General features: G+C 33.7%; 1 protein-coding gene across 4 annotated transcripts; it reads left to right on the top strand.

The window, feature by feature from the left end:
* Nucleotides 1-18,988: 18,988 nt before the first annotated feature.
* On the top strand, nucleotides 18,989-22,824 carry LOC105770799 (protein PIN-LIKES 3). 4 transcript variants are annotated; one of them, XM_052631790.1, is made up of 12 exons: nucleotides 18,989-19,376; nucleotides 19,547-19,651; nucleotides 19,785-19,951; nucleotides 20,421-20,500; nucleotides 20,593-20,717; nucleotides 20,936-21,057; nucleotides 21,153-21,359; nucleotides 21,590-21,682; nucleotides 21,763-21,867; nucleotides 21,961-22,009; nucleotides 22,135-22,320; nucleotides 22,560-22,824. In XM_052631790.1, the coding sequence occupies exons 3-12, from the start codon at nucleotides 19,817-19,819 to the stop codon at nucleotides 22,697-22,699; spliced, it is 1,242 nt and encodes a 413-aa protein (XP_052487750.1). In that variant the 5' UTR covers nucleotides 18,989-19,376; nucleotides 19,547-19,651; nucleotides 19,785-19,816; the 3' UTR covers nucleotides 22,700-22,824. The 4 variants fall into 4 exon arrangements, with proteins under 4 accessions (XP_052487750.1, XP_052487748.1, XP_052487749.1 ...); XM_052631788.1 differs by having other exon boundaries at nucleotides 19,522-19,651; XM_052631789.1 differs by lacking the exon at nucleotides 19,547-19,651.
* Nucleotides 22,825-23,607: the final 783 nt, after the last annotated feature.

Here is a 23,607-nt window from a genome sequence, read left to right as displayed (position 1 = left end):
AATTTTAGGAAAATATGGGGCTAAAATATAATTTTGAGAAAGTTTAGGGGCTTGAATGTAATTTATAAAATATTAGGGGTCAAGATGTAAATTTTGAAAAAGTTAGGGGTTAAAATGGAATTTTGAAAAGTTTAGGAGTTAAAATGTAATTTTTTTGAATTTTTTTTTGTATTTATTATTTATTTTTTTGAAAATTAAAGCACAGTTGTATTAAAAAGGCTGGAAGAAAGAAAGGTTTGAAAAGCAAATTGAAGTACTAGACAATGCAATAAGCAATGTAGCTGAAGCGATGACACCAAGGAAATGACATTGCAAAAAAGGTTGATGAAAAAGACTTGTTATTGCTGAAAAGGGAAGACCGGATTGCTATTTCAAAGTTGAAGTATTGGATGAATTGTTGAAAGTTGATGTCTATATCAGAATCAACAAAAGGTGAGAGCTTGTTTTGGAGTTCTAATGCATTGACGTCAAGATCTACTCTTGAAAATGATGTTTGGACAGAATGGCTCTTCAAAATTTACGACTTCTTATATATTTGAGAAATATTGTTTTGCTTTTTAAGTTTTTTTTTTTTTTATATGCATAGACTTGTAAAACATTGATACATGGATTTTAGATGTTTCGATTTTATATAATTGACTCAAAAATTTATTTTGTTGATATTAACCTTTTAATATATTTTATTTACGTTATTTTGCATGTTTATTTTTCATATTAAATTTTTCATTTTAAAATAATCATTCTTTTATAATTTAATTTATTGGACTGCTTTTATAAATAGGATTGAAGATTTTATCTGAATATAATTATTTTTAAATATTATAATATTTTTATACAGATTCTTATTTAAAATGAAATCCTAATAAATGTCAATATAAAAAAGAGAGTAAATTTATCTCTATTTTATATTAATTTTACTATTAAATTTAAGAGTAAAATTATATTATATATTAAATATACTCTCTTTTCTTTCTATTTTCAACCTTAGGAAGCAACCAAGAAAACAGAAATATATTTTCCATCCTTTAAAGTTTTTTTCTCCTCCAAATTTTCATCTTGAATTCAAGTCTTTCACATTCCCCCGTACTACTATTAGGTTTGTAGGGTCTATGATTTCCTAAACTTAACCAAGAAAACAAAAGAGATGAAAATGACATGCGAAGATGCCGTCGAATCAAATTATAGCCCATGTTGTAGGTTTGCCAAACAACATGCATGCCTTCAAGAGTGGACCAATTTCATTCATTTGCTCAATTTTTCGTTACTTAAAGGTGTGAATCTATATTTTTCACCACGTCCAAACTTTATTATTTTATATTAATTTTACTATTAAATTTCTTTTATTTGAATTACAATTTTTTTATTTTATTAATTTTTAATGTCACATGTGATACATTAATTATTACATATAATTAAAATTGTTAGCTTATTTAACAATTCAAATATCACAATAAAAAATTAAATCATAATTAAAGTATATTTAATATATAATATAATTTTACTTTATATAATTTGTGCAAAATAATATTATTCAAAATAATAGCTAATTAACATAATTAATATATATTGATAAATCAAATATAATGCTAATAAAAAATTAATTGTTGTTAAAGCATTTGTAAAAACTATAAAAAAATTGATATGTTGTAAATTAACCTATTAACAAATCAATTTTTATTTTAACTTAACAACCAATAAATTAACTATCATGATTTGTAGATAATATATAATTAATATAAATATGATATATTATATAATATTACATTATATTATAAAAATGTATTATTTATAAAATTTTATATAAGAAATATAAAGTTATTAGATTTTTTCGATAACAGCCTACTAGAGTGAGTGACAGTAACTACTTGGAGTTTATGGTATTTTCGAAACCGATATCTTTGGTGGGGGGGATAAAGCGATTGCAGTGTCTGTTGTGGCCTTTGCCACACGATTCATCAATGATTGGATATCAACTGAGTCTACTGTTGTAACCAACTATAAGCTAGATTAGTTGAATTAGTTAGCTAACAGTATGTTGTTAGAGATATAGTTGTGCAGTTACCACTTCTTGTATATATAGACTATGATAGATTCAGTAATGGTACAATTGAAATTGTCTTGCTTAAATGACTGTTATGGTATTTTGTTATGGTATCAGAGTATTTTCTTGCTTCCATTGAAGCTTCTTGTCGATAATAGAGTTTGATGTTGAGGTTGGTGGTATGCCTTTCAATCCAATTGCTTTTACTTCACAAAAAGTTGCTACTCTTGTTGATGATAGTAACTTTTTGGCGTGGAAACAACACGTCTTGCTTGTGATCAAAACTCATCAATTACAAAGTTATATTGACAGTACTGTTGCGGTGCCATGTCGACTGGTTCTTGGTGATAATGAGGAGATGATTGAGAATCCTGCTTTTGTTCAATATAAACAATAGGATGCTGCTCTATTAGCATGGATTTTGTCTACTTTTAGTTCGGTGCTGCACAATCGCCTGATTGGTGATTCTTTATCTGCCTCTGCATTATGGACAGCGTTGACTCATATTTTTTGGGAATCAATCCACAACGAAAGACATGTGGTATCGTTCACTTCTTCATAATTTTCGCAAGAATGAGATGTATATGTCTGATTATCTTACAGGGATTAAACATCTTTATGATTGTTTGGTCGGATGTGGTCAACGTGTTTTATTAGAAAAGCAGCAATCGGCGATCTTGAATGGTCTTCTGCTGGAGTATAATCATGTTGTTTCTATCATAACAAGAAGTCAGGTACCGTTTGATTTACAAAGGATTGCTAATGCCTTGTTGGATGCGGAAGCGCGTCAGGATGCACATCTTGTACCGGTAACAGTTTTAACCAATCTTGCTAGTCGTAGTGCTTCTCTTGTTGTGGCTGATGTTCCTCATACGTTGATTCACCTTCAGAGCAATCAGTTCGATTCAGTCCATCTTCAACTAGGTATACTCGAGGACGAGGGCGTGGTCGTTTTGGAAGAAGATCGAGACCACAGTGTCAAATTTGCGATAGAGTTGGGCATGTTGCCCATTGGTGTTTCTATCGTTATGATGATGATGACAAGGCTAAGATGCATGGATCTAGTTCAACTCATTTTTCATCGGCCTGTTTTTCAGCTCCAACTCATTATGAGTCTGCTTCGTCCCGCTTCTCAATTCTTACCCACCGAGATGCATCAACCCACTATTGTTATGTTGAACATAAACCTAATTCTGCTAATGATGTCGCTTATGTTGCTTCTGTTAATGCTGAATGTTGACACTATTTTTTTTAATGAAAACGGGGTAGACTTGGGTTTTGAAAAATGAAATCGAATGTGGGAGTCGCCACCAATCTTTTTTTGATGAGGTGTGATCGGATCACCTCGAAAAGTGGTTGTTTTTAATAAACACTTTGATTTTATTAAAACAATGATTTTGGTCCACGAAATTCAGAAAAATGGGCTCCGGAGTCGGTTACGCACGAGGACGGATTAGCACCCTCGTAACGCCCAAAAATTGGTACCTAGTTGATTAGTCAATGTCTTAGTGTCGAAGACTGAAAACTTTAAAAAAATTTAAAATACGATCATTTATTGAAATGTTGAAAATTTACGGGAAAAGGGCATGTTTCACGTTAATCAAGAAAGAGAATTATATCCAGTAAGTTAGGATACAATGTCCTGAATCCCGATGCGCAAATGAATGACGAAAATTTACTTATTTAAAAGACACTTAGCTATCTCGGATTTAAAAAAGGATCACACCCAGTAAGTTAGGACACAATCTTTTTTTATTTCCCGAGATCGTTTAAAACTTGAGAAAAAATGATCATGCCCAGTAAGTTAGGACACGATCTCTTCTTAATTCTCGAGATCGTTTAAAAATTGAGTTTGAAAATATTCGTACATTTAGATTTATTGTGAAAAGCGAAACCCAGTAAGTTAGAGTACGACCTTCTCGAATCTAAATACGAGATTTTACTTATTCAAAAATCATAATTTATACATTGAATAAAATTATTCTAACACGAAATAGTAGAATTGAAAACACAGTGTTAATACTCGTAACAAAACAATAATAAATACGATGATGTAAAAATAACACAAGCAATAGCAACAAAAATAAGACAAATAACAGGACAAATCAATAACATACAAAACAATAAGCATATAAGCAAATAAAATTAAAATATTATTTCAAATAATAATGAAAATGTAAATAAATAGATAAATAAATAAAATTAATGAAGTTATCAAAATGTAAAAAGATATATATGTGTGTACATAAATATATAAATTATAAGATAAACAAATATATATATATAAGTATGTATATATATATAAATTATAAAAAAATGTGTATGTATATTATAAAATGTATGCATGCCTATATATATATAACAAAATTTTGGATTTAAAAGGTGTAAATGAATAGATAATAATAATATTAATAAATGCTACAAACTTAATGATGATAGTATTAATAATATTTAAGCAATTAATTTAGTGGTAAAATGACTACAATAACAGATTGGGGATTAAATTAAAAATAAACAAAGTTTTAGGGTTAAAATTAAAAAAAGCACAAAAAGGACTAAATCACAACGCGCGTGAAAGGAAAAGGACTGAAAAAGGAAATATTCCCTCTCTGATCAAACAGCGTCGTTCCAGTGAGGCGAGTGTGCATCGTCTAGGGACCAAATTAAAACAGAAGAAAAATTTTGTGGCCAAAATTACAAATATATCAAAAAAACTGCATTGAAAGCGGCTCAAAAGTGGAGGGACTGATTGCACAAATAGACCCTTCCGCAAAAACACGCGGATCCTGTTAGCGGGTCGGGTCGGCTGGATCGGGTTAGGCCAAAATGACGTCGTTTTGGTACTTGAGAGGCTTGCCCAAAACGGCATTGTTTTGCTGGCCTATAAAAGTCAGTTTTTTGACAAAAAATCATTCAGCCCTTTGTGTAGAAAAAAAAAAGACTTTAAACTCTCTCCCCCTCTATGTCTGCCCAGAATTCGGCGATGAGAGTCGCTGTGGCAGCCGCCAGTCACCGGTGACAGCACCGCCGTTCACGGTGGCCGAAAAACGCAAAAAATTTTCCCCTTTTGGCTTTTTTTCTCCCGAGCCCGGATCTGAGGTCTACCGACCGAAAAGGTAAGAAAGTTTTGATTTTTTTCTTTTTTTTTGTTTGTTTTTTATATACATAGAGAAGAAAAATAGAAAAATAAAAATAGATCTAAAACAAAAGAAGAAAATCACATTAAACATTTTTTGTTTTTTTATTATCTAAAATATTCGTAAAAAAAAACCCCTTTACAATCGGTTTTAGATGACTTTTATAGCCATTTACAACACTTTTTTTATCTATTTTCTAATGTTTCTCTTGCGTACTTGTTCTTCTTTGCAGGGAGTGGTTGGCGCGGCAGGGAGGAGCGACGGTGGCAGCGATTGTCAGAGGAGTTGGTAGCTAAGGCTAGGGATAGGCTGCGGCGGCTAGGGTTTCAGAAAACTGAAACCCTAGTTTGACTATTGGGTCAGTGGATTTTAGGTTGTAATGGGCTGATATTTTGGATTTAAGTTTAGGTTTCAATTAGGCTAGGGTGTTTTGGGTTAAATTTCTTGAATTGTTAATTTTTTTTAATTTTTTTTGGGTTTTATTTGTCTAGGCCTGGGCAAAAATAGGTTTGTAAAGTTGCCCCTCTTTGCTCATTGTCGTGTAACGAGAATAGAGTAAAAACTAAGGAAGACCAATTTTGCCCGGTCTCGCTAATTCTTGACTTGTTCTGGTGCTTCTCATATTCAAATAGCTTCATTTTACTCCACTGTATCTTGTTGCTTCGATCCACTCCACTGTACTTTAGAGTGACCTGGCTTGTATTTTCAATCTTCTTCACAGCAACTTCAGGGGGACGAGATTCTTGGTTTGAATCTGCTCCACTGCAACTTCAAGGAGATAGGATTAACAGCTTCAATCTTCTCCACTACAACTTCAGGGAGATAAGACTAATGGCTTAAATATGCTTCTCTACTATCTTGGGAATATAAGATTCACCATCTTCGATCTGCTCCAATACTGCTTAGGGAGACAGAATCTGCAATCTTTAACCTACTCCACTGCTGCTTAGGGAGATAGGACTAATGGCTTAAATCTGCATCTCCACTATATTGGGAAGATAAGATTAACCATTTTCGATCTGCTCCACTACTGCTTCGGGAGACAGAATCTGCAATCTTCAACCTACTCCACTGCTGCTGAGGGAGATATGACTAATGGCTTAAATCTGCTTCTCCACTATCTTGGGAAGATAATATTCACCATCTTCGATCTGCTCTACTACTACTTAGGGAGATAGAATCTGCAATCGTCAACCCACTCAACTACTACTTAGGGAGATAGGACTAATGGCTTAAATCCGCTTCTCCACTATCTTGGGAAGATAAGATTCAGCATCTTCGATCTGCTCCACTACTGCTTAGGGAAGTAAGATTCATTGTTGGAGCTTTAATCTTTTTAACTGCTTTGTTGCAAACTATGGTGTCTTCGATCTGCTTCGCCGTCAGTATAGGAATGCAAGATCTGGTATCTTCAGTATGCTCCGCTGTCAGTACAGGAAGGCAAGGCTGGTATCTTCGATCTGCTTCGCCGTCAGTACAGGAAGGCAAGATCTGCTATCTTCAGTCTGCTCTGCTATCAGTACAGGAAGGCAAGGCTAGTGTATTCGATCTGCTTCACCGTCAGTATAGGAAGGCAAGATTTGCTATCTTCAGTCTGCTCCGCTGTCAGTACAGGAAGGCAAAGTTGGTGTCTTCGATCTGCTTCGCCGTCAGTGCAGGAAGGCAAGATCTGCTATCTTTAATCTGCTCCGCTGTCAGTACAGGAAAGTAAGACTAGTGTCTTCGATCTGCTTCATCGTCAGTACCGGAAGGCAAGATTTACTATCTTCAGTCTGCTCCACTGTCAGTACAGGAAGGCAAAGCTGGTGTCTTCGATCTGCTTCACCTCAGTACAAGAAGGCTTAAATCTGCTTCTCCACTATCTTGGAAAGATAAGATTCACCATCTTCGATCTGCTCCACTACTGCTTAGGGAAGTAAGATTCATTGTTGGAGCTTCAATCTTTTTAACTGCTTTGTTGCAAACTATGGTGTCTTCGATTTGCTTCGCCGTCAGTATAGGAATGCAAGATCTGCTATCTTCAGTATGCTCCGTTGTCATTATAGGAAGGCAAGGCTGGTGTTTTCGATCTGCTTCACTGTCAGTACAGGAAGGCAAGATCTACTATCTTCAGTCTGCTCCGCTATCAGTACAGGAAGGTAAGGTTAGTGTCTTTGATCTGCTTCGCCGCCAGTACAGGAAGGCAAGATTTGCTATCTTCAGTCTGCTCCGCTGTCAGTACAGGAAGGCAAGGCTGGTATCTTCGATCTGCTTCGCCGTCAGTACAGGAAGGCAAGATCTGCTATCTTCACCGCTTCTCATTGTCGATCAGGAAGGCAAGGCTAGTGTATTCGATCTGCTTCGCCGTCAGTATAGGAGGGCAAGATTTACTATCTTCAGTCTGCTCCGCTGTCAGTACAGGAAGGCAAGGTTGGTGTCTTCGATCTGCTTCGCCGTCAGTGTAGGAAGGCAAGATCTGCTATCTTTAATCTGCTCCGCTGTCAGTACAGGAAAGCAAGGCTAGTGTCTTCGATCTGCTTCATCGTCAGTACCGGAAGGCAAGATCTACTATCTTCAGTCTGCTCCGCTGTCAGTACAGGAAGGCAAAGTTGGTGTCTTCGATCTGCTTCACCTCAGTACAGGAAGGCTTAAATCTGCTTCTCCACTATCTTGGGAAGATAAGATTCACCATCTTCGATCTGCTCCACTACTGCTTAGGGAAGTAAGATTCATTGTTGGAGCTTCAATCTTTTTAACTGCTTTGTTGCAAACTATGGTGTCTTCAATCTGCTTCATCGTCAGTATAGGAATGCAAGATCTGCTATCTTCAGTATGCTCCGCTGTCATTATAGGAAAGCAAGGCTGGTGTTTTTGATCTGCTTCACTGTCAGTACAGGAAGGCAAGATCTACTATCTTCAGTCTGCTCCGTTGTGAGTACAGGAAGGTAAGGTTAGTGTCTTCGATCTGCTTCGCCGTCAGTACAGGAAGGCAAGATTTTCTATCTTCAGTCTGCTCCGCTGTCAGTACAGGAAGACAAGGCTGGTGTCTTTGATCTACTTCGCCGTTAGTACAGGAAGGCAAGATCTGCTACCTTCAGTCTGCTCTGCTGTCAGTACAAGAAGGCAAGGCTAGTGTATTCGATCTGCTTCACCGTCAGTACAGGAAGGCAAGATTTGCTATCTTCAGTCTGCTCCGCTGTCAGTACAGGAAGGCAAGGTTAGTGTCTTCAATCTGCTTCGTCGTCAGTACAGGAAGGCAAGATCTGCTATTTGTAATCTACTCTACTGTCAGTACAGGAAGGCAAGGCTAGTGTCTTCGATCTGCTTCATCGTCAGTACCGGAAGGTAAGATCTACTATCTTCAGTCTGCTCCGCTGTCAGTACAGAAAGGCAAAGCTGGTGTCTTCGATCTGCTTCACCTCAGTACAGGAAGGCAAGATCTGCTATCTTCTGTCTGCTTCGCTGTCAATACAAGAAGGCAAGACTGGTGTCTTCGATCTGCTTCACCGTCAGTACAGGAAGGCAAAATTTACTATCTTCAGTTTGCTCCGCTGTCAGTACAGGAAGGCAAGGCTAGTGTCTTCGATTTACTTTACCGTCACTATAGGAAGGCAAGATCTGCTATCTTCAGTCTGCTCCGTTGTCAGTACAGGAAGGCAAGGTTGGTGTCTTCGATCTGTTTTACCGTCAGTACAGGAAGGCAAGATCTGCTATCTTCAGTCTGCTCTACTGTCACTACAGGAAGGCAAGACTGGTGTCTTCGATCTGCTTCACCGTCAGTATAGGAAGGCTAGATCTGCTATCTTCACTGATCTGTTCTCTGGGGAACATGACCTATATAATCTATTTTATGAACCTAATTATGCCTAGTGATTAGGATGACATGATCAGAATGAATCAAATGCTCCTAACTAGACGTGTATGAATGACATTTGAATGAATGCAGAATGTCATCTTTTCGAGAATGATCCTTCTTTATGACTTAGGTTATCATTACTCAAAGTTTATTAAGGTTTTATCACTGACGTACTATAACACATTCTTGCTCGGCTGGCTTTTTTGAAGAAATACTTAGTCAGATTGCCCCCACTGTAAAATTCCAAGTTTAATCCACTAGATGTAAAACTTGAACCATCTTTCTCCCGCTGTAACCTAAAGGTAGAAAGATCTAGCCTTTTCTCGATCCTCTGTTATCACAATTCAATGATACAGAATGTGAAACTTTTTGGTCTCCTACACCATTCCCAGGGTGTCACACCAAATGTTTATGCACAATTGCAAAATTTTCTTCTCCCAGGAATCCTCTTCTTATTGCTTGGTGAACATCGCTTGTTTCGGGATTAAACAACGGACAAATGATGAGAAATTCACTAATGTTGAAAACTAAATAATATAATAGGAGTTTCGGCTCCATCTATTTTAAAGATTGAAAAACCTTATTCTAATCAAAGTCAAATAGACAAAGCGTAGTTCTATATGGATTCTACTTGTGCGACCCTCGACCTTAAGCCCTCAACAGATCCCCTAGTTTTACCACTGTATTATTTCTTTAATAGCAATTTAAGTCACACAACTCTAACAATGTTACTTTTAGCACTTATCAAAGTCTCTTAGTTCTGAGGTTAGTTTGTTACTTGATGATTATCATTGGCTTGTGTCTTTTTTTTCAACATCTTTTCTTTCATTTCATTAGATTTGTTGGAATGCTAATAAGGTTGCTCACCGCTTAGCGTGAGAAACTTTATTCCAAGCAAAACCGAATTGTTTATGATGTAAAATCATCCTTTTGTATTCATGATTTTTTTTGCGAATGTTAATGGCATTGATAATGAAGTGAGGCGATAGGTATGAGTGTATAAGGGAGCCTATTGGCTCAATTTAAATGGTGCCTTTTTTTGGTGAACAATGCATACAACTCAAAAATTAAACATTAAAGTGAGCCCATCTGAATAAGATATTCCATTAGCCGTAAGCCAGTTCTTCAGTCTCTTACCATCTTGACGATCTTGTCTGCGAGTTTATTATCTTTTCGAGAAACATGCTGGATACTCTATTGACTTAGAAGCTTCAATAATAACAAAATTCTTCTTACTAAAGTAGAATTGGAACCCCCAAGTATTCCATCCTGAATAATGTTAACTGCTTCGATGTTGTCAGTCTAAATTAAGAATTTCTCCAACCCCCGATCTAGTACAATTTTTAACCTATCGAAAATACCCTAAAGTTCGAAATCCAAAACTATGCAATTACCCAAATATCTACTGAAGCCAATAATCTAACCCCTATTTCGATCACGTAAAAGCCCTCCAACTACAGCAAACGCATCTTCAGGTCTAACCGAACCATCTGTATTCAAGTATACCCAACTTTTCGACAGAGAGTGGGCAGCGTTCGATCTAGAATGATTGAGAAGGTACGAATTCGATATAAAAGCGTATTGTTTTGCCTAACTTAGAAAAACCTTGATAACTACATCAGAACTTCAAAACAAACCTTGGAAAATGAAAAGGTTTCAATCATCTAGATTATAATTCCAAACAGACAATGCCAATTAACTCCTCCCGCTAAGAGGCCAAATTGTCGATTGTTAAGATTATGTTCCCTCCATTCCTGTAGAGATCAAAAATAAAAACTAGGACGTTTACTTGTTGGAATTAACTAATTCCAAATATCTCTTGCTGCAGTACAATCTCTAAGAATGTGTATCACTTTTTCATAACCATGACCACAAGTTCCACAAGCAATATCCATTCCAATATTTTAATGGTGTCTTTCTTCCTTGGTTTATTATAATTTCCTTGTTATCTTGATTAATGCCATTGATTTTTACCTCAAAAAATTACTATTCAAAAATATTATAAAATTTTTTATTACACCATTTGTAATAGTATAAGCTTTTTCCTTGTGAACATTATGTTGAATTTTGCCACAACATCATTTAACACCACTACTTGAATTTTAGTGCTCTAAAATAATTTAAATTAAAAGTAAAATCAATAATTAACTTCAAAAATCAATTAAACATTGAATTACTACAAAATACTATTAAAAATAATATAAAAGTTTGGAACTAAAATAAGAAACTATAATATTAAATATAAATGATAAAAATGAGGCATAATATTATATTATTTCATCATCAATTAAAATAATATTTCATCTCTTTCTAATGCTATTGTTGTTCAAAATATGATTTGATATTGTCTCTTGAATAACCATTACTTTAATGCTCCATTCTAATTGATATATTTCTAACTTATTACGCTAATAATCTCTATTCTTTTTTACTGATAATTTTTCTTAGTTACTACTTTATTGATTATGCCTAACTATTGGATGCTATTTATAGAGTCGACTTAACTTTTCATTGATATATAACTATTATATTAATTAAGTGATAATTAGTAAATAAAATATTTTATCTATTTTATACTTAGAATTCTATTAAAATTAAAACTTAAATTAAATCAAATTTTTCTAAAAAATTAAGTTACCATACTTAATTATAAATTTAATTATCAAATTCTAAGTTGAGCTTTCCGTGAACTTTTTTTAAGGAAATAAATTTAGGGGCAAAATACATATAAAAGCCCTTTTTAAAAAAATTACTGAAATTGGCCCGGTAAATAATTAATTACTGGAATGACTCTATTTCCATGAAAACGCGTTCACGTCAGCGCATTGTCAGGTGACGAATGAAGCGTTTTCCCCGTGTCTCCTACGGTTAGGGTTTTGGGTTATTGGTTTAGGATTTAGGGTTTTGGGATTTTTAGGTTTAAGGTTTTAAAGAAAAAAATTAAATAAATAAGGGTTTAGGGTTTAGGGTTTCTCAATTAAATTAATTATAATTTTTTAAAATTGGATTAGGTTTCGTGTTTATGGTTTTAAAGAAAAATCAATTAAATTAGGGTTTAGGGTTACTTGAGTAATTTAATTAAAAATTTTAAAAATTAGATCGTGGTTTAGTGTTAAGGGTTTTAAGAAAAATCAAATAAATTGCGGTTTAAGGTTACTTGAGTAATTTAATTAAAATTTTTAAAAAAAATTAGATTAGGGTTTAGTGTTAAGGGTTTTTAAGGAAAAATTAAATAAATTAGGGTTTAAGGTTACTTGAGTAAATTAATTATAAATTTTTAAAAAATTAGATTAGAGTTTAGGGTTTAGAGTTTTTAAGTAAAAACTCAAATAAATTAGAGTTTGGGGTTTAGGGTTAATTAAATTATTTGTTAATTTAAAGAAGCTCCCACGTGGACTCGCTTTTGCTACAGTAGCTCCTAAAAAATAATTTCGATAAGACGTTTCTGAGTAAATAGTGTCAAAAATGCTTTAAACAGGATGCATTGTCAGCAAAAGTACTGAAAGAAGCTCTCATGTTGACGCGCTTTTGCTACAGTAGCTCCTGAAAAACTAATTTCGAGTAGACGTTTCTGAGCAAATAGTGTCAAAAACGCTTTAAGCAGGATGCTTTGTCAGCAAAAGTACTGAAAGAAGCTCTCACGTGCTACAGTAGCTCCTGAAAAAATAATTTCGAGTAGACGTTTCTGAGCAAATAGTGTCAAAAATGCTTTAAGCAGGATGCTTTGTCAACAAAAGTACTGAAAGAAGCTCCCATATGGATCCGCTTTTGCTACAGTAGCTCCTGAAAAAATAATTTTGAGTAGATGTTTCTGAGCAAATAGTGTTAAAAACGCTTTAAGCATGATGCTTTGTCAGCAAAAGTACTGAAAGAAGCTCCCACGTGGACCCGCTTTTGCTCCAGTAGCTCTTGTTTGGTCTGAGGCTATAAATGAGGCAAACTTTTTTCTCAGATTGCATAAGTTACAGCAAAAAAAATTTAGAGAGGCTAAGAAGGATAGAAATTGAAGATGAGTGAACGTATTAGTGTTGTTATTTACTATGATGGTGAGGTTCACCACACCAAGAACGGTGTTATTTTTTTATCGGAGAATACAGTGCGACTGGTTTTAACCAGAACATAGATTTGACAGAACTTCGTAAAAGAATTAGGCGTCAAATATTCGGAACGACGCCAATGAAAGTTCTGTTTATTATGTATCAATTTTTTCTTCTGTTGATCCAGTGACATATGACTCGTTTGACATAAAAGGTGCTCGTAGCTTAGAGGCAATGGTGCAGACTCATCTCGTTAGTGGAGCACCCTATATTGAGTTATATGTACAATTTATATCGCCAAATGATGCACTTGCGATTGCTGTTCGAGAGGTATACACGACCCCTGCCCGACACTCGATTAGTGGGTTACAAAACACGGAACAACCCATGTTTGGTAGCTTTATATCGCCAAATGATGCACTTGCGACTGCTGTTCGAGAGGCATACACGACCCCTACCCGACACTCGATTAGTGGGTTACAAAACACGGAACAACCCATGTTTGGTAGCAGTATAGAATGCACATCCCCTGCACGACACTCTGTCGGTGGATGGATATGCGTCTCGGTGGGTCGATGTTTGATGCTGGAAATACGTACTGAGGAACGGCATCAACTTCTAGTGTTTGGCAATCTACATCCAATTGGGGACGTTATGAAACGCCCAGAAGAAGGGATGATGTACTCCCTACGACGTCCATCGGTGAGGGGAACTCGTACGTTGCAGATGATGGTGGGTTAGAAGATGACTCCGATGTGGATCCACCTCGAGAGCTCGGGCCCAATGGTGCAGAAGTTTTATTATTTTCTGAACCGTAGCCTATTCCAACTGAACCTGAAGATGTTGAAGGGGGTTAAGATAAAGAAGAAGATCTATGATTCAGGGCATACTCACCTCCAGCCTACATGCATAATGTCAATCTATCTGCAGATTATGCGTTGGAGTTTCCAGATGTACCACACCGGTTGCGTGATCGTACAAGTTCAGTATTGGATTCAGTACTAGAGTTTCCAGATGTACCACACCGGTTATGATTCAGGGCATACTCACCATGGCATGTATTCCGGCACGCACGCTAACTCTGGAACGATGATCGGTTCCCAAGTAGGTATATAATCATACCGATCTTCCCACATTTGAATGTAGTGTGACCAAAATCTCAGCCAATCCATATGCAATTGTCGTAGGTCAATTTTGTGATTATCATCCAACACCTCAGGTGCCACGAGAATTGGTTGTCGGAATCCAAATTGTCGTAATACTCTGTCCGGCTGGTGCATCTCCACGGTCGCATAGTTGACTAATGGGACTTTCACATGCCAAGCATTTGGATTTTGGAAGTACTCATTCGGAATTACTGCCTGAATTGCCGGATCCTCGTATGGTGTCCATTGAAATTATATGAACATGATGGAAATATTAGTTATATACATAATACTAAATACTAAATACTAAATACCAATCGACTAGTTCATGATGGAAATATCTATTTTATTTAATACTTACTTGTGCTTCCTACTGTTGGTCTAATAGAAGCCGTATATCTTCAAGAGAGGTAGGTAATCGAGCATAACTTGCAGAATGGTTCCACCTAATTAAATAAATTTTCAGCATACTATTATATTTTAAATCTATGTAATAATTGTAAAATATAATATAAAATTTACCTCGTTATGAGTGGGAATGTATATGGGTGGTCCACTCGAGGACGTAAAAATGGAAAGCGAAACCATGCCCATGACTGCAGTAGTGACAGGCAACCTCCGATTTTCACTTTATTCGGTCGCCTCGCCTGCACATCTCCTGGTATAATGTTGCCAACACGGCAGACCCCTAACTAAATTCACCAGCTGCTCTAAAATGAACGAGTTTCAGCAGCCATCTTAGATGTACAAGGTTCCGTGACAAGTCCGACATCAGATAACCTCCAATTATCTAAAGAATGTACGCCCGAGCATATCGGATTCTTTCTAATTCGGTAGAATCATCATCCAGATCCAAAAATATGTCTCGTAACCAGCCCATCTCGATCCGACCTCCGTTAATATTCTCCGGAATAGCGCCCAAAAGCTCATAGCATACTGCTCCCCAATCACCAGATTGAACAGACCCGTGATCGTGCAGACTGGCCCACCAAGCAATCCCAATTGCAAATTGACATCTTCCAAAGTGGTAGTACACTCTCCACATAGAAGATGGAATGTGTGCGTCTCGGGTCTCCACCTCTCAATCAACGCACTGATGAGTTTCGGGTCCAACTTGCATCCCCGACCTACCGTCGCCACATGCCAAAAACCCGTTTCCCGCAAGTAATTCTCTACCATAGGTGATGGAGGATCATGCATATTACGGATATAGTATTGCAATATCCGATCTACAGACTTTTATAACAAATAATAAATAATAACTATTTAAAATTGCATAAATAAAAAATCTTAAATAATATTTAAAAATTAAATTTAACACTTACCATTTTCATTTGTTCGACGGATATGTGTTTGTTATCAAGACGAATTAATTCTCTGGCCATTGCTAACACGAACAAATTTTTACGATTTAAAAAAATTCAAAAAAATAAAATTTAAAACTTTTTTAAAAATAATTAAAAAATTAAAGCTTTTTTAAATAGGAAATTGAGAGGAATTTGAGAGAATATTAGAGAGAAATTGAGAGAAAGGATTTAGTTGTGGAAAAAAATGAAAGGGGTTTTTATAGTTTTTTTTACCGTTTGGGGGGTCACCAACGGTAAAAAAAGTAGCCGTTGCTATTGTTCACGCGAGGGCAAACCGCGTCCCCAAGGAAGCATTTTCCTCCCACGTCACCTGACAACGCGCTGACGTGGACGCACTTTCGAGGAATTGGGTTATTCTGGTAATTAATTATTTACCGGGCCCATTTCAGTAAATTTTTTTAAAAAAGGGCTTTTATTGGTATTTTGCCCTTATATTAGATTCATCTTAAAAAGTATAGTTTTTAGGCACCAACAAAATAGTGACACATCGTTGAAATTTAAAGATAACAAAGTATTATTATACACTCATCTATATCTAATATATTCTCCAACTTAATTTAACTTTAATTAAATTACTTAAAATAATTAATTTTAAATTATAAACAAACATCTTTATAATTTTTAAAATTAGGAGTAGGGGTGAGTCGAAAATCTTTTGAGGGTCAAAATTAAATTATAATTTTTACGATAATAAAATATAATTTCATCATTTTAATAATCTATATTTTTATAATTTTAAAAATTAAATTAATTTTTATTATTTTAAGAGAGACTAAAATGTAGTTTTATCCTTGCTAATTTAAAATTTTAAAATTTTCATTTTAAAATAGCTTACAGGACCTAAGAGTTAACCAACTATTCTCCACCTACCACATGTCTACAGCTACTCCACTGTTCTAATTTCATCAATAAAAGGTGTTGAATATTATTTCATTTGCTGTTACATCAAGTAATTTATAACAGTAGTGTGAAGTGCAAGTACTGAAATAATAGTGATTGGTTTTATTTTATTTTATTTTAATCATATTTTTAAGAATAATTTATATTAAGATATTCTAAAATTAATATTTTTAAGTATTAAAAAATATCATCACATCAACATATTTTAAATATATGAAATTATTATTATACATCAATCCATATTTAATTTGTTCTCTAATTTTAAATCAAATAATATAGAAATTTTAAAATTGACACAATTCTTATTATTGAAGATTTAATGTAACATAATTTTTACTTTTAAAAATTATAATATGAAATAAAAAACAATTTTAAATGAAAAGAAAAAGAAAAAATATACTGTTTAGAATTAATTGCACAAAATAAAAAAATATTAATTTTGGGAAAAATAAAATGATTAAAGATGGTAAAAGAAAAAATATTTATAATTTTAAAATTAATTTTTCACTAATTTAACTTAGGCCGAAGAAAATAGTAGATATAAATAAATATATAATAATACTTTATTATCTTTAAAATTTAATCACATGATATTATTTTATTAAGGTCTGTTTGATTGCCAGTAAAATATTTTCCGTAAAATGATTTCGGAAAATATTTTACTTTTCTGTAAAATGATTTCTTGGAAAATATTTTTGGTGTTTGATTGAATCATGTAAAATATTTTATCTTGCTTGCGAGATATTTTGAAAATATTTTTCGGAAAAGTTGTTTTACATATATTAGTATATATTAATAAATTTTATATTTTAAATTATTTTTACATATATTGCAATGATTTATTTATAATAATACTTAATTATTAAGCTACAATATTAATCGTTATAAATTGAAAAAACTAATATAAAATAAATCATTTGTAATTGTGTTAAAAAACAAGTATTGAATAATTAAAAAACAAGTTCTTGGAAAATCGATAAATAGAAGCGGTTTTCACCGGAAATGAAGGAAGGAATAAAGGAGGCGATAGAGAGGAGAGCACGGAAAATGTCTTACGAAAATTGAAAGGGTAAGACATTTTCCCTAAAATGTAACCCATTTTCCCTTGTTTTGGAGTTCATTTTCCAAATGGAAAATGTTTTCCGCCAATTAAACGCTGGAAAAGTTGAAAATGATTTTCCGAAAAATTATACTTTTTAGAATGATTTTAATATAAGTTATTTCCTTATTTTGTATTATGGGCAAATATGACTTTAGCATGTATATATACAGGAAAATATAAAAAAATTATTTTAAACGTTAAAACTAAGACATGGAAAAGAGCATTTATTAAACGTTGTCCAAAAAGTAATTGTCCTACTCCATTGCTCACCTCCTTAATTTTGTCGTCTCTAAACTCCGTAATGATAAATTAGATTTTTCTTTTAGTTTTAACTTTTTTTCTGAACAAATTTAAATCTAACTAAAATACTAAAAATCAAGAGTAAAAATATGATTTTTCATTCCCTATTAGAAAGGGATAAGAATAACGTGGAATCGAGTTTTATATTATCCTTTCTCGTATATTATATATATTTTCTAGTAAAAAATCATAATGATCTCTCGTATTAAAAATTAGTTTTTATTTGGTCATTTTATTCAAAAATAGAAAAATTAGTTTATATATGTTAAATCAAAGTATAAATTAATTTTTTATAATTATATCTATTTTTCTTGTTAAAAATTTGTTCATGTACACCAGCATGAGGGACACTAAGCTCACCACGCACAATTGTTTTGCTATATTGTCGATTACACTATTTTTAATAGTAAAATGGATGTAAATTTTAATAAAATGACTATACAAGAATTAATTTACCTATTTTTTTATTAATGGAGTAAAATGTAATCTAACTTCTAATAAAAAGGTATTCGCGATACTTTTACTTAATTTTACTCTTCTTTCTCAATATATATATATAAGCGTATAATATATATTAAGGTATAAGATAAATAGGAAAACATGTATTTGTTTGAAAATACACTATATAATATAAATATATATACCTACGTAGACAAGTTTTCTGAAGCTGAAACCATTTAAAGCACATATGCCAACAACCAGGAACACAAGGTTGGAGTTAACCAATTATTCTCCACCTACCACCTTGTCTACAACTAGTCCAATTAATTCTAAAATATTAATAAATCCATCTCTCCCTCAAATTTGTAAATTAAAACATGAGGTGATATTTAATATGAATTTATTTTTAGTAAAGTAACAAATGTCAAGTTGTCTTCTTTTCACTCAAGCGGTAGATGTAAAACCTCAAACAACTGCGCCTAAATACGTTAGATACACCAAACCTCCAGTACGTGGTCCCTCTTACAACAATACCGACACGATTAAGACGATTTTCTTCAAAATCTTGGGACATGGGGGTCATAAAATACAGCAAAACAATTCTTTTTTTTTTTTTGTTTAGAATTATAAAACCCAACATGTTCCTATTCAATATTGAGACGCAAATAGCTTTATGATTTTCTAAAATGACTTGAATGTTGAAAAAACTTGTTATTGGATTTCGTATCGGAGGGAAAATGAAAAACATATGTTCACCCGTATTTTAATGGTGTTTCAATCCTTTCTACTTTTTTGTATTTATCATGCACTTACTGCATCAGAATCATAAAGATGCAAGAGAAAATGACTTGCACAAAATAAATGTAGACTTGCGTTTTTCATTTGTTCTTCTCACTTGAAGCTAGAAATGAACCATTAGTCAATAATCAAATTTACATCCTCGATTGCGTCCTCGACTGTGATACTTTTCTTTTTTTTTGGCATTTATTGGTATTTCTTCAATCACCTAATACCGCAAAACCCAGATCCTAGAAAATTCATCTTCAGATTTTTCTAGAAAGTTGCCAACAGGTATTCTATACTCCTCTTCCCTGCCATTTCTTTAATGAAATTTCCATTGCTTATAATAGTGTTTTCTTTCTTTAAGTTAAAGCTTATAATATTTACGTAAGAAAATACATTTTTTTAATTTGCTTACCCTTTCCTGTTTTTCAAGTGAGTTTCCATTCATGCACATATAGGAATTCTGAAGTTATTTTGGTTAATTTTTCTCCGTATGCATCATCCCATTTGATCATTTTGTCGGTGGGATAGTTTGAAAGAAGCTAGTTCTAGACTTTTGAAAGGTTTGTCTTAATGTCAACTTGCTCTTTTGATTACATAATTGAATATATACTCTTATACTATTTCTGGGAAAAATCAAGTGCTTGTTCCATCTTAATAGATTACTTCATTTTATCTTATTTATTTTTGGCTCAGGCAATCTTATTATAACAAGTTTTGAGTTCGCAATGGGATTCTTGGATCTATTAGTTGTGGCATTGGTGCCAATTCTAAAAGTGTTACTGGTAACTGGTGTTGGTTTGTTTCTTGGCATAGAAAAGATCAACCTGTTGGGGCCGGAGGCAAGAGACTACTTGAATAAAGTAAGTAAATCCATTTGGAAAAGCATTTACGCTAATACCTATATTACCCGAATTCCGAGGTGAGTGTTGATTATGGGTTTCTTTTTCCTTTATACTTACGTTCACTAAGTCTTAAATTCTTGCATTTTAATGTTTTTTTTTATTATTGGATAAACTTTGATTTGATATAATTGTATATCTAAAATTTTAATTTTAATTTATTTTTCATAAATCACTGGCATTGTTATCAATAATTTTACATTTACTCAATGTATACATAAAATTATATTTATCAAATGTGAAAATAATTAAATTTATTTATTTTTCTAAAGATATGCAATTGGATCAAAATCAAAATTTCATATATAAAATCAAATCAAATTTAAATTTTTTTATGTATAGTTATACTAAATTAAAATTAATGTATGATATTACTAAAGTTCTAAGTTAAACTGTTTTACAACTTCATTTTTTCTTTCCTGATGTACAGATTGTATTCTATGTATTAAGTCCTTGCCTCTTATTCAGCAACTTGGCCGAGACAATCACTTACAAAAGTTTGGTTACCTTGTAATAAATCCAATTCCATTCAGATGATTTATTGGTTTTTTTTTTCTCTACTTGAAGCTAATTTGCTCAATCTGTTTCTTCTTTCTTTCAAGATGGTTCATGCCACTCAATGTTCTTCTAACATTTCTCGTTGGCTCAGCTCTTGGTTGGATTCTTGCAAAACTAACTAAAACTCCTAGACACCTTCAAGGAATCGTCATCGGTTGTTGTTCCACAGGTTCGTTTTTCTTTCGAAACCAATGATTAGACTGTGGCTACATAAAACAACGGTCACCTTCCTTTCGTAAGACACAGTTTTCTCGACAGACAAAACTGTGAAGACGATATTCACCCTCCGAAGTGGACAATAACTTGTAATGAGGCGCAGTCCAAAAACTAGTTCCGTTTGTAGCTGTTGCAATTGTCAATGAAAGTACATGTATGTTGTATGTGCAGGAAACTTGGGAAACTTGCTTCTCATTGTTTTTCCAGACATATGCGATGAGTCGAATAGTCCATTTTCAAAGTTATCTACTTGCTCTACCGATGCCGAGGCATATGCTTCACTATCCATGGCAGTATGATCTCGGATTCGAATCTTTTCCATTTTTGAGTCGTGCATTCTAGCGATTTCGAATCTTCTTTTTCTGTTTTGAAACCTTTCCATTTGTAGGTAGGAGCCATTTTTACTTGGGCATATGCGTATCCTTTGGTGAGCTCTTATGTTATTAAGAATACGGAGCACAGCTCTATCCAGTCCTCCGAACCATCTCCCGACAGTTGCACGGAACCGCTACTATCACCTAGTGATAGCCAAATTTCTGAAGACAACTCGGTGGTACTCGAACTGCCTCTAACTAATATGCAGGACGGAAAAAAGGTTTACTCCGTTTCTATTTTGAAATTAACTTGAAAACATTAATCGGAGATTTCGTATCGATATCGAGCTCAATTTGTCATGAGGCTCAGCTAGCGGTCGCGAAATAGGTTTCTTTACAGCCATTGAGCCTTAAGAACTGTATTCAATTTATTTATTTTCTTACCATATCATACTGATAGCTGATGCATTTATCCCTCAAATCATGAAAATGGTATCAACTTTTCGAGTAGATGTCATTCAAAGAGAAGATTGCTGGGTGTATAAAGTGCATTACGAGTAAGATCGACCTAGAGAAGGTGTTCGTACCATCGACTGTTGCATCGGTATGTAGTTACATCGGTTAACAACATCTGCACCGGTCTCTTTGCATATCTTACCAATCATTATCATATTCTCTCTTCAGATAGCCGGGTTAATCATCGGGATAGTCTCTCCGTTCCGGAAAGTACTGATAGCAGACAATGCACCTCTTCGAGTAATCAATAGTTCAGCAGCTCTGATAGGGCATGTTCTAGTCCATAACTCTTCCGGATTCTAATGCAGGGAACTTGAGATATCTTAAACTAAAAAGGATTTTCAATTCCATTTGATTTACAGGCAGGCAGCCATTCCATCAATGACCTTGATAATGGGGGCAAACCTTTTAAAAGGTTGTTTCAATGTTTTAACTTGTTTTGAAAAGTTTAATAATGTTGGATTTCATGACAAAGAGTAGATCTGCCTTACCTTGCTTGAATTAAAATCTTAAAGAAGAGATGGTATTGTTTTTTGGCAGGTCTACAAAGATCAGAAATGAGTTTGGTGGTGATTTTAGGGGTAGTTGCAGTTCGGAACATTTGCTTGCCATTGTTGGGGATCGGTGTTGTTCAAGGTGCACACCATTTGGGCGTGGTTGGATCGGATGCTTTATATCGATTTGTTCTAATGTTTCAATATGCTGTTCCCCCTGCAATCAATGTCGGTAAGATTACCACCTAATACAATCTTCATAATATATATATATTTTCTATTTTACCCAATCATATCTCCATATTCATATCTAAATCTGTCGATCTGAACCCATACTCAACATGTTTTGATCCAATCTTGAATTCATTTGAAAGCAAATGCTACATATATATATATATATATATATATACAGTTTGAGAATTATGATAGTTACTATGGTTGATGGTCTAATGTAATGAAGTAAATATGCAGGTACAATGACACAACTATTTAAAAGTGGACAAGGTGAAACATCTGTGATTTTGTTATGGTCATATTCTGTAGCTTCCATCTCTCTAACACTTTGGTCAACACTGTACATGTCTCTTGTCTCTAATTCCTCCACCAAATAAGACTATATAATGCAAGTTAACTGTTGCTTGCATTCCAATTTTTAATTATCGACATTGCTTATATATTTATGAATTTATATCAATATCAAAATTAACTTCATCAATAATAGCATGATGATTTGATATTTTTATCTTTTACCAAATTCTAAAACAATTACCATTGCATTCTTACTATTCTAACTTATTTGTTTAATGGATTTTCACTTTCCAAATTACCTTTCAAAATTAATTTTCTTTACCAAAAAATGTACAATAACCAAATTTTTGTCCACATAAACTCAATTTTAGATTTGATATTGAATTTGGATTTGAATTGATTCCCATATTTCACTTGATTTTATTTTGAATTTTAAAATTTAAAGTCTATTTGGTGGCTTTGTCTTCTATTTTCGATCTTAGCTTTAATTTTATTTTCAATTTATTTTACTTTTTACTTTTTTATTTTTTAATTGTTGGGCCTACCCACAACTCCTGTAATCACTGCCACCGCAGTGCACCATAGCCACCACCTACACCAACTTATCCAGGCCCTAACCTAGCACATTAGCAACCTCCTCAGCCTAACACTAGCCTAGGCCACCAAGCCCAGCCTACTGGCATCGCCCTAAGCCCCCTTCGACAGTTACCGGCCCTAGAAGGCGATCCCTTCCCCACTTAACCACCCATGCACTGCTAATGTTAGCAGCCTAAGGTGATAATAGGCTTTTTTTTAGAATTTTTAAATGTCCATCATAATTCGGTTCGGTTGGATTCAATTTCAATTTTTTCATATTGATAAAATGACTTTTGTTATATAATTTTTTAGTAATCCTAGACAAAACGTCAAAGTTTTTCTCACAGCAATAAATTTTCAAGAAATTTTAAATTATTTTAAATACAAAATATTTATTATTATATTATAAAATATT

Source organism: Gossypium raimondii, chromosome 5 (assembly GCF_025698545.1).
Source record: "Gossypium raimondii isolate GPD5lz chromosome 5, ASM2569854v1, whole genome shotgun sequence".
Lineage (NCBI taxonomy): Eukaryota > Viridiplantae > Streptophyta > Magnoliopsida > Malvales > Malvaceae > Gossypium > Gossypium raimondii.
This window is presented reverse-complemented; position numbering and strand designations above follow the sequence as displayed.